Genomic DNA, 12,601 nt, shown 5'->3' with positions numbered 1-12,601 from the left:
TATCGTGGTTGTTTGTGGCTATCTATTAGCCAAGAGCTAACTAGCCTAGCCACCACAGGCTGACGGTGTGGACTTGAGCCGAGTTTCTTCTTCACTTCCTCTCTGGTCAGTGTTTGTTTCAGGCGACAGCGCCCCCTAACCAGCAGCTGCTGTAACTGACGTTTTCCAGGCGAGTTCTTCTGGTCTCCAAAGTGAAAGTGAACGCCGCCTGAACCAAATGAAGGGGTGAAAATTCTCAGCTCCGCCCCCTCCCAAGTGAACCGTCCTAGACGATCCGGATGTGAACGGCCCGTTAAACAGAGGAGAAGTTAACATGCGAGTCTCTTCCAGGTGGACCGTCCGAGCCCGGGTCACCAACAAGAGCAGCATTCGCACATGGAGCAACTCCCGCGGTGACGGCAAGCTCTTCTCCATGGAGCTCGTCGACGAGAGCGTAAGCTTTCCTGGAGTGAACGGCAACAGCCTCACAGCCCGGTGTGTGGCGGAGCCGCATTAACCCCTACGTTTCTTAACAGGGCGAGATCCGGGTGACTGGATTCAACCAAGAGGTGGACAAGTTCTACGACCTGGTTGAGGTTGGCAAGGTGAGACGTTCCTCCAGATGATGACTTGGCGTGTCCCGAGCGTCTGCCAGTTCTGCCCTTCAGCGCGCTGTTAAAGACAGATTTGGCTGCAGGCTCCTCTATCAACCGCTGCCAGGACTTGGCGAGTTAAAGCCACAGAGAGTATGAATGAGTCATTCTGGCTGCACTGTACTCGAACAATAAGCAGCTTATAATCATCTGCCAGCCTTTGTTGACCCCCCCCCCCCCCCAAAACCACCACCACCGACAGTCCTATCTTATTTGCACCACTCACTCAGGTGAATCTGTGACTAACGCTCGGCCTTGTCTGCACGCTCCAGGTCTACTACATCTCCAAAGGCTCCCTGAAGATTGCCAACAAGCAGTACACCTCGGTGAAGAACGACTATGAGATGACGCTCAACGGAGAATCCACCATCATCCCCTGCGACGACAGCGGCGACGTTCCCATGGTACAGTGCGAGTTCGTCACCATCGGCGACTTGGAGAACAAAGACAAAGACGCCATTGTCGGTAAGGAGAGATGAGAGTGACGATCTAATAACCCCCAACCTGCGTCATCAGGGTCCCACACAGGAGCTGCCTCTCCAGTTCACTCACTTCATTTTTGGGAGGAAAAGTGGTAAACAGCCCGCAGCCTTCACTGCGGTTACAACAATATGACACACTGTCAAAGATAAAACATAAATATCTTTGCGGAGGAGATTTAATCAGCAGGAATAAAGCTGCTCAAGTAAGTCTGCTCACACCTGATGCCCTCGCTGGTAAAAAAAAAACAACTGTCTGTTGACAGTTAATTTGCACTCCTACCTAACTATTAGGGATGTCCCGATCACAGCTTTTTGCCCCCGATACCGATCCGATTTTTCAGAATTGAGTATCGGCCGATACCGATACTTTCCCGAACTGATACTCACATTGCTATTGCAAATATACTTAATAGTGTTTTTCTGGAGCAACTAAGATGTCTGAAGCTAAAAGCACTATTGGCAGAAGCTTTGTTTAGCTAGAGATTATTGTAAAACTCACTTATTGAATCAAAATTCTTCTTTCTCTTTAGTTGTTGTTGTAAACTGAGGGTACATCCACACGACGAAAATTGCTCTTTTTTTTTTTCTCTCTGGCCTTCTCCCAAAAAACCGTCCACACCTCACTATCAACACGGCTCAACACGAGGCTTCAGGGCATGTAGTACACATGCCAGGCCTTTAGGGGCGCTGTGACTCACTAAACACAATAAAAACGCAGAAGAAGACAGACCATATAGAAATTAAAGAAGTAGACTTCTGCACATAAACACATAAACCACTATATATATAACTTGAGTTTTATAGGTCTATGGCCCCGCTCCACCTGCTTCTAGCTTCTGCAGCTCGACCGGAGCTTGTAGTCCCTGATTGTTGTGGTTATAAGGAGACGTTGTGGACCTCGGGGTTTTTTTTTTTTTTTTTTTTTGTTTTTTTTTTTTAGATCGGCGGGGTGATCGGCTGGATTTGCCGATCCCCGATCACTCACAAATCACTAATATCGACATCCCTACTAACTATTCTAGTTAATGATTATATATAGTTAAGTTTATCCTCTTGCTATGTAATATGAATCATTTTCGACTGATATGGAATCTGGAAACTAGAAAACTTTATGTAAATTCTTTGTCTTCAACTGGATAGTGCTTTTTATGAGAAGAGGAATCGTACCGAAACAAAATCAGCTCAGTCGGTTTGCTGAACCGGAGGAGAGAAACACTCATTAAGAATCCTTGAGATGTTGTGCTGAGTGAGATCTGCCAGATTATCAAATGACGGCAGAACTTCAATGAAAATCTGTCAGAACCAGTGAAAGAGCCTTTGCTGCTGCTGCAGCGGACTGTAACGTCTACCTTCTACCTCGTGTTGCGATGCTGCATTATGTCTTTTATTTACAGGTTTTTCATCACGTTTATTATCAAGGAAAGTGTAGATCTCCGTCGTAGCGTCGGAGTCGAGCGAAGACGGGGAGGAATCTTGGACAGGTCGCCAGTTCTTCGAAGGGCAAAAACACAAGATACAGACAGATGGGGAAATTCAGACTCTAATTAAAGTAATCTGCATGTTTTTGGACTGTGTGAGGAGAAAACACATGCACAGGAGGAACATGCAGACTAAACAAAGGAAGAGGAGTGATAATCATGACAACACTAAAATCGAAAGACACATTTTCCCCGATACCAATCAGATTTTTCAGATTTGAGTATCTGCAGATACCGATACTTTCTCGATCTGATACTTACATATACGTTGTATATTATAGTATGCTTGTAGTATATACCTTCATTGGAATAGTTTTGGCTTTGCTAGAATTATTGTAAAACTCACTTATAGAATCAAATTTCTTCTGAGAATGATGTAAGAAGAACAAAAATCACAATTCAAAGGTTCTGCTGTCTTGTAAAGAAGAGAACGTATTAGTTTGGAATCTCTGATCCACTTAAACTAGTATGAACAACTTCACCTGAATTGTGACCAGAAAAAAAAATCCAAAACATGAATCCCACTTAAAAGTGAAGCAGTTGGACTAAAATGTAAACTGTAGTAAACTACAACATAAACAATCAGTCAAACCGACCAGAGCGTCCTGATTCCATATCAAAGTGGCTTCAACAAAGTATTGAGAAACTAACAAATTTGCTTTTTTCTTTTCCCAAATAAGGAAGAAGCATCCACAGTGCTGAGTGAGTCAGATTTCCATATGGGAAAAACCCAGCGAGCCCTGCAATGTCTCATTTCTCCGAATCGGGCTGTGCAAAGCCTTTCAAGGCAGCTTAAGGCTCAGTTTGTTCCCACTCTGCATCACTGCAGTGGGATGATGCACTGTGTCTAATTAAAACTTAAAAGTTTTTCTTTAAATGGCGATTATGTCTTGCCAATCCATTTTATGAGATATTAATGTCGACGTTGTCTTACGCATCCTCTGTCTTCGTTTCAAGGGTTACATAAGATAGCCTGCGAGGTGTATGTGTGTTTTATAATACGGTGGTCTGAACGACAGGTGTGTCTTCTGTAACACCCGCTGTACGAGTTCACATCACTTCCTCCCCTGGCTCGCTGGTATCTCAGCGCGTTAGAATTCCAATAAGCCTTTGGCCTATCAAGGTGTTTTCCCAACAAGCCGGTAATAAGCCTCCGTAAGCTGTGGATAGAGTTTGTCGTTGGAAAGTGGAGCTGGATATGCTGCAAGCTTGAGGTAATTACAGTATACGAGCAGAGAGATAAAAGTTTCTGTAATAACGGTGGCGACAGGAACAGCCCGCACAGCAGAGCGACTCTGTGGCCACGAGGAAACCACTTCCTGCTCTCACACGTGACAGGAAGTGATACTAAGGAGCCGCCTTGTAATTCTTTAATGGACGCCACAGCGCCTCTGTTGCTGTTGGAATAAATAGTCTCCTGCGAAAGAGTAAACCTTAATGTGAAATGGTTAAAGGCTTTGCTTTTAGGTTTAAAGATAGAGTAATATGATTAATGCCACTGTTGCGTCTTAACGAATACTAGATTCAGGTATGTTGTGCGTCATTGGATTAGTCAACAAAGTACGTCTGTTAAACTGCATTTATTCAATCAAAAACCCTTTTCATCGTGTTTTTCTTTGATATTCACGATGTGACATCGAAGTCGTGTGACTTTTTAAAAAAAACAAAAAACTTTTTATTTATAACAAAACAAGTAACAGTGTATAATTTATTCCCTAAAGAAAAGGAAATGAAAACAAAAAACTGCATCTAAATAGCAGTATGTTGTAGTTATTTTTAATCTGTTTCAGTGGCTAGAGATATATATATATATGTACTTATAATTTTCTCTATCGAATTCATAGGACATTTTGAAATTAAAAAGCCATGAAGCCCTTTTCAAAAGTGTTAATTTCTGCTGTAAACCCTAGAATCTATAGTAGTGTCACTTTTTCTTTGTTGTGATCCAGAGTAGGGATGCACTGAGCCACATTTTTTCACTTCCCATCCGATCCCGATACACGAATTTGGATGTCTGCCGACACTGATACTATTCCAATACCAGAGCTGTTTGCTTTAATATTATTATTATCTTTATTGTTGATTTTATATGAGGCTGTAATAAACTCCTCTCTACGGTCTGTGTGACGTCATCATCTCATGATAAACTTGTTATATCTTTAAAACCTCAATCACTTTGTTAATCCCGGGGAAATTATTTGGCAACGCAGCACAAATGATTGGGACTATTTTCAGGGAGTTTAGCGTGGAGTAGGACGCAGCTTCACAGAGGTGTGAATCGCCTGCTACAGCGGAGGAGCTGCTTTTCGTTGTTTTGATGCCGCGGTCAGCGCCGTTCTCCTCGGCGAGCTGGAGTTTTAAAATGGTGACGTCTGGCTGCATTCGTGTCTCAATCCTAAAGTGAAGTTCAGAAGCGTCACGTCACTTTTAAGAATGTCAGGAATGTGCCACGGATGAAAATTCTATTCGTAACGCATCGTGCCTGTGTGTAGACGCAGCTCATCATAGGGAAGTTCTGCTCGAAACATGAAACATTTAAATGTTGAGCGTGAATCCTCAGCGCATGGACGATTCTTCTTTCTTCTTTAACGCCCATTGCTCTTTGATTGCAGATGTGATCGGAGTGTGTAAGAGCGTGGACGAGCTGACCCGCCTGACCACCAAGTCCAACCGCGAGGTGTCCAAGAGAACGCTGAACCTGATGGACATGACGGGGAAGGTGGTGAGCGTCACGCTGTGGGGAGAAGAGGTGAGTACTGATTGAACGGACTATCTGGAGAATCCATACCGGCCTCGCAGTGCGTCGGCCTGTTTACTGTAACGTCTGCGCTCTGTTGTCCAAATATTAATCATCACCTCCCAGGATGGTTTTCATTCGCCAGTGCTTCCTGTGAAGTACCTTTATTACTCGCTCTCAATGTAACCTGGTGCTGATGAGAGAGGTGTTGAAGTCGGAAGTGGCGCTCTCTCCGTCTCGCCTCCTGATCACACTCCAACAGCTCCTGAGCAAAGTGACATTTAACCGCAGCTCCTTGAATAGGAGCCGAGATATTTGTAGGATTATTGACGAAACGTCCTGTCGCTGGATGATGAAGTGGGAGTGAACAATGGCAGTGAACTGAGCTGAGCCATTGCCCCCCCCCCCCCCCCCCCCCCCGACAAGAACAAGAAGCAGCGTGTTCCCCGCTCGTTTGCTTCGACAGATCCCCACGGCACATCTTGTGTATGGCACAAAAGATGTATAGTTTATAGAAAACAATGGCCGCTCCAAACCACGAGGGTTGGATGTGTTTATCCCTGTTCGAGAAGCTTTCCGGTGTTTATTTCTCCTTCTGCTGACACCCTCAGGTTATGTAAGTTGAAATGAAGTAAACAGGAGGATGAGGAAGGTGCCTGTAGCTTTGTATTGTTAGAGGGGAAACTGTGTGGCATGTGCTTTTTCTTTCCCCCCCTCCAGTGGAGCCACTGGGAGGTTTTTTTTGTTTTTGTTTTTCTATAAAAGTTTCTTGAGTTTTTGTCACGAAATTCATCACTGGATGAATTTAAAACTCCACTTAAGGTCAAGAGTTCGATTTTCCAAATATTTAGTTAAATGACTTTTAAAACTGACATGCTCACCTGCCTCATTTGTTCAGCGCTGATTATAAAATGTAGAAATTGAATATTTTTCTTCAAATCAAATTTAATTTACGAAGCACATTTAACCCCAAACTTGATCAAAATACAGCTGTAGGAAAGATTTAGAACAAAGCACGACAGAGGCTTTTAATAATAAACAAGTTGAAAAGCCAGTGAGTACAAATGAGTCTGGAGATGTTATTTATTAATATGCGGTGCGAGGGTCAGCCTGACACGCAGAGACAGTCTGTTCCAGAGATCTGGAGCCGTTAACCGCAGATCTTTTACAAATAAGTCGAATCTCATGAAAAAGCTTGATAACGATTCTCTCTCTGACCTACCCTTTTCATTTTTTTTCCTGTAGCTCTTTGAGATTTGAGATTGTAAGGTGCGTTATAAATAAAATTCATTATTATTATTATTATACTGGTTTGAGACACACACACACACACACACACACACACACACTACAATATACAATATTTAACACCTGAAGCAGTTCTTAAATTTAAATTGTGATAATTAATTACGCCCTCTGGCTACAAAAAAATAAAGAAAAACTGACCAATGAATAAATGTAATCTTTCTAGGATTTACCAGGGTTTTTATTTTAATGCTTTGTGTAATGAATCTTAACTTTGGATCGTAGCTGTAATTCACCTGAAGGGAAAAGTATTTTCACAGTCTTAACAATCGTTTTTGAAGTTTTTTTTGTTTGTTTTTTTTGTGAGGTTATTGAATGACTGAGACATTGTGATCATTTCTACATGAAGATGAACTAAACTCGTCTGATTGAGCAGGATGACATGATGTCAAATCACATGTTTGCTTTCTCCAAAACACATTATTTCACTTCTGTTATCTAAAAGGCTCCATTCTTCTTCTAACCCTGACATGCTTCACCTTCCAGGGAGAAACAGAAAGTTGGAGTCGATTGATAACAAGTTAGCTATATTTGTTTGTTTGCGCAGGCAGAGAAGTTTGACGGCTCTGGACAGCCCATTGTAGCCATCAAGGCAGCAAAACTCTCCGACTTTGGAGGCCGTTCGCTCTCCGCGTCCTTCAGCAGCACCCTGATGATCAACCCGGACATCCCGGAGGCGTATAAGCTGCGAGGCTGGTGAGTGAGCCTCAATGTCTTGGATAATGCAGAACAAAAAGAAATGCTCATGTTCCTATAATTGTATACAAAGAGCTTTCCATATGAGTTATACATCATGTACTGCCAGAGGGCTTGAACTGCGTGAATAGTAAGTTGTTGTTTATTTTAGTGATGTAAGGACACGCTCGACCCACGATATGATTCGAATAAGAAAACTAGATTGAATACTGAAAATGTCTTCACGAATATATGAAATTACAAATAAGTTCATTCTCAGGACAGAAGTGGCTGGTATAGTCACCTGCTGCTGCTGTGTTTGTTTGGAATCCACGCTGACGCCATACGTTTCCTCCAGATCCATTCATTTCCCACATTGTCTACGTAAAACACACCGCGGTGCATGCTGGGTGCGCTGAGACGCGTTTCGAGCTGCGTTGCTCCGCCCCAGAGCTGCCCTCGGCTCATTCCATAAAAAACTCAGTCTAAACTCACTGTAATGGGCTGCACAGCTTCTTTCTCCTCAAATGATTTCAGAAAAAGTTTTTGCTGAACTGTTTCAGTAATAAAACTTCCAAGAGCAGACACGAATGACGTTTGTCCAATCAGGTGCAGGCAGGAGAATTATATACAGTCATGTGAAAAAGTCACCCTACAAAGCCTCCATGTTTGTTGTTGGGTTTTTTTTTTTTTTGTTTTTTTTTTAAAACATATTTGGACATATGGGTATTTAATATCAATTTTATCACAACTGAAAAATTTGAATAATACAAAAAAAAAATAATAAATCTAACTCAAGAAAATACTTTTTAAAACTTTATGTAAAATGTAAATAATAAAAAAAATGCATTTTCTGGGAATAAATTTGGACGCCAACATTTCTCCAGAGCTTCATCAGATAGCAGACTCGGAAGCTGCAACAATCTTCTAAGTGATTAAAAAAAAAAAAACTCAAAATCTGTCATTGATTCCACTGTCCGGAAAATAGTCCACAAGTGGAGGACATTCAAAACAACTGCCAACATGCGCAGGTCTGGCCGGCCGAGAAAGTTCACCCCGATGGTCCAGAACACAAGACGCCAGACAAAATCTCCAAATCCCAGAAATGTCCTGACAGGACGTAGTTGTTCCAGCCACAGGGGGACACACCAGCTATACTTTATTTAATGAGTAAAACAAGGTCCATTTTTGTGGTTTACCTGCAAATAAATGGCTTTCTTTTCTGGAGATGAACAAAAACGTGATTAAACATCAGTATGTGAGCATTTCTTGTTGAGAATTTATCCACATGACCGTAGTTGTATGATTGTTGGTGGAGCGATGAGTCAAGACACCGCCAAGAGGACTGAAAGTGACACGGCCACCAAGCAGGCGATTTACAGAAGTGCGTTTCCATGCCAGAGAAAAAACCCCAAACAAAAAGCCACCTCTTTAGACTCCAACCGAAGCAACGTTATGCCCTCGAACAAGTGAAGCTAGAAGCAGACGCTTAAAAAACAATCCTGATCCAAAATTTGATGAATTGATTTTAATCCTTCATCAAATGTTGATTTGTAACCGATTAATAGATCCACACATCCTCAGTGGATATTATGAAAGAATTTAGATACAAGTTTCTATTTTTTTTTAGTGTTCAGTTGTCATTATCTAGATTAGCTTGTGTGTGTGTGGGTGGGTGGGTGGGTGGGGGTGAGTGGGTGGGTGGGGGTAGTGTTTGTTTTCGCTTCAACATGTGAATTATTGAACAATTAGCCAGGATGCCTCGGAGGAAAAGATTTAATAAGCATAGTTTTACCATGTGGTGTAGAAATAAGTAGGATTTTTGATTATACTTTTTTTAAGCCAGTTCCTCGTTTCTTCATTTTTTTTTTTTTTTTTTTTTTTTTAAACCGATCCGGTGGACATGCATGTCCCCAGATATTTGTGCGGCGCAGCATGTTTATTTGTCTTTGTGCCAGCTGCCTGGATAAAAAGCTATTTTCCTCTATGTGAGGTTGTTAGATTGCTTAATAAAGGGCGACATGTTGGCACATGATTGATGAATGAAGCAGGAAACATGGAGTGTGTGTGTGTGTGTGTGTGTGTGTGTGTGTGTGTGTGTGTGTGTGTGTGGGGGGGGGGGGTACTTAACCTCACTGAAGCACTATGGCTCCCTGATTGATCCGTCCCCTTTATAGATCCTACTTAAGCAGGCCGTCTCTGACCCCTCTTCTCTGGCATGAGAGCAAATGTCTGCGTCTGCGAGCGCCGCTCCAATCGATCGGATTTAAAGGGATTCATTTATTTACCCTCCGCCGCCAGACGGCGTGCACAACATGAGGAACCGGACAGATCTCTGGTCGTTTGGTGACAAAGCCAGAAACGATGTAACTTGAGTATTTTTGTAGCACCCGGAGGAAAATCCACACTGAAATGTCCGATGTGGATTTGAATCAGGGTCTTAGTCATTTGAGACGACGGTGTTGTGCAGCCCTCTTTTTTTGTTAATAACTGCCGCAGTAGTTTTTGTTTAAGATTTGTTTCGTATTAAAATTTTAAAAAGCATCCTGAGAAACTACGGGCTGAGGTCCACCACTTCACTACTTTTGTGTTTCTTGAACGTCCTATTAGGTAACGGTGAAACAAACACGGATTCCTTGTACTTTTTTTGGACATGGAGCGTTTTCTAAACCAATTTTCTATTTCAAGGGTATTTTGAAGGTCACTTATTAAAACTCTTTCATAATTTAACCCTCAACATTGAACCACATCTGTATTTTACAATAGTTCTCATTTTACACAGAGGTAAATGGAAATATTATTTTAAATGATTGGATGTTTTAATCGCGTTTACTGGGGTCAGATGGGTTTTCATTAGGACCCTACCGATATGGATTGTTTTTGAGGGTTGGTGCTGATTCTGATGTTGGGGAATAAAAAAATTCCAATAACTCCATATCAGCTGATTCTATTTCCTTTTAGTGCTGAAGTGACGTCTCCACCCTCCTGCAGTGGAGACTTGAGACTCCTGTGCACTCTTCTGTTTAATGGTGGAGGCTTGTTTCTCACTTCAAGTCACTTCTCACATGTACAACCAAAGATAATGATCCTTTAAACCGCCACTGCGGAGGAGGAGTCGGTCCAGGCGGCTCGTCTCTGCAGGTCGGCAGCCAGCCACTAATGAACAGTTTAAAAGTCAGATAAATTCTTACTCTTGATCTCAGTCAGTCCGAGGGAGAACTTTGGCGAAGACGAAATCATTATGTAGCGTGTCTGAGAGCAGCACTGCGCCCCCTGCTGGGAGGGGAACGGGGAGAATCCCTCTCTCGGTTATTTATACTTAATCTAAGGCTGTAATCGCAGACACCATACAAATACTACTTTCATTTCTGGAGGCAGTGACAACCTGTGAGATGCAGTAAAAACAAGAACCTGTGAGGTTTGTTTGCTCACTTGTACAAAAGTATAATGCACATATGTATATTACGTTAAATCTATTTCATAAAAAGAAGCATTTGTAATTGTAATGGAGACACAAGTCTCACAGCAGAATCCAGTCCTGAAAACCTGCACAGTACTAACTCTGACCCGTATCCGCCCTTTAAATATTACACCCACTGTTTAACACAACGTCTGTGCAAATTAATCACTTAATTCTTTTAACTTGTGTACATCAGGGACAGATATGTACTTTAACACGCAGCTGTAATTATGCAGCATGCTCCATTTTACACAAACATTCATGTAAGTTGCTGTTTCTGCTGCTGGAAGCAGTGTGTAACCATAAAGGGAGACTTGTAAATTGTGAAACGCACAAGGTCTGACTACACATTTAGTCAAAGAACGAGTCAAATGAGAAATAATGCAGGAGGATTGGCGTCCAGTGTGGAAAATAATACAGTCGTCCACTAACTCACGGCAGTGGTGTTTGGCTGGAAGGATTTGATCTGATTCCTCATAATTAAACTCGAATGCAGCGATGGCGACGGTGTGGGCAGTTGAATGGTGATCGGTAACAAATATTCTGGACATGTCCTAAAATTCTGTTGTTCTGGGAAAAATATGTGACATTAGGGTTTAAAAACAAAACCTAAAATGCAATTCAGAGTGACAGACTGATATCTGGCTGGAATAACTGACAATGTCTTTGCTTGGAGTGATTTGTATTTATGTAAACCTTACGCTAAACAATGTATGATGTAGTTAAACAACTATTTATGATGGAAAAGTAGACTTTCTAAGAAATGGAGCTGGAAGAAAAAGTTGAATGCTTTGACGTCAAGAGGACGCTGCTAACTATTGCTACCGATGATTATCAGCTTGATATAGAAGGATATGGATAAGGAAATGCAGACTGTGTGGTTAATCTGTTTAGATTGAGGAAGGAGTCGAAACACAAGTTGCCAATATTTAAACACATGAGTTTGAGGTTAATCGGTCATTAAAGGCGTCCTGTAGTTGTGACCGTCTGTGTCTGGACATGAGACCTCTCCAGGGTCGAGACTCACTTCAGATACTCTGCTTCAGTGAGAGTAAAAGTTTTACAGATCGCCACGCAGCTCTGAAGCATTTCACAGTGAGCAGGTGAGTGAGTGAAAGCAGCATCCTCTAAAAGCCTGGCAGGTTCAGAAAGTGCAGCAGTCGGCGTTTTTACTTAAAGATATCAAGCTGTGGAGCTTTTTTTTGTGTGTGTGTGTGTTTTGTTGTTGAGCTCACCTCTATTATTGTTTACAGCCCTTAAGTGTCCCTCGGTAATTGTCCTGTCAGCTGCGTTGAGTTATGGAAAACAGAAAAGCAACAAATTCAATTTAAGTGTAAATTAATCTTTGGATAATATATTTTTTTTTAGCCATGCACAGAACAACCCCCACCCCCTCCACCCCCTCCGCCCCCCTGCTGTTGGTCCAATGCTACTGAAACATAGCGTTACTCCTGCAGAGGCGTCTTGATTTGATTAGGTTTTGGTGCAGACCGCTGGGACTTCCTCAAATGAATCGCCTCTCCTTGGGTGGCTCTCGTCTCAGACTCATGCAGGTTATTAGTGCAGCTGCTCAGCACTTGTTTAGTTTGTACACATGAGGAACTTGACTTTTGCAGTTCGTTCGGCAACACACAAATGAATATTCACAGGTACAAATAGTTTCAATTCCCTCCAATGAGGGCGTAAGGCTGCACGATGCACAAATCTTAATGTTTCCTTTTAGACTCCACGCTTTAAGAACTCCGGCTGTACAGACACTTTTGTCCATTAGGGGGCAACAGCACATCTCCAGACAGCTGCGCTGTCGCTCTCCTGTCGGCTCCATTCAGCTG

At 42.3% G+C, this 12,601-nt stretch overlaps 1 protein-coding gene across 2 annotated transcripts in view; it reads left to right on the top strand.

Moving 5' to 3' along the window:
- Positions 1 to 12,601, top strand: part of rpa1 (replication protein A1) — a 33,981-nt gene that overhangs the window by 5,772 nt on the left and 15,608 nt on the right. For both annotated transcript variants that reach the window (XM_080460514.1, XM_080460513.1), the window contains exons 8-12: positions 331 to 433; positions 516 to 584; positions 905 to 1,097; positions 5,205 to 5,341; positions 7,182 to 7,330. In XM_080460514.1, coding sequence (XP_080316640.1) covers positions 331 to 433; positions 516 to 584; positions 905 to 1,097; positions 5,205 to 5,341; positions 7,182 to 7,330 — 651 coding nt within the window. The remainder of the gene's footprint in view (positions 1 to 330; positions 434 to 515; positions 585 to 904; positions 1,098 to 5,204; positions 5,342 to 7,181; positions 7,331 to 12,601) is intronic.

This window comes from Lipophrys pholis (genome assembly GCF_963383615.2).
Source record: "Lipophrys pholis genome assembly, chromosome: 3".
Taxonomy (NCBI): domain Eukaryota; kingdom Metazoa; phylum Chordata; class Actinopteri; order Blenniiformes; family Blenniidae; genus Lipophrys; species Lipophrys pholis.
This window is presented reverse-complemented; position numbering and strand designations above follow the sequence as displayed.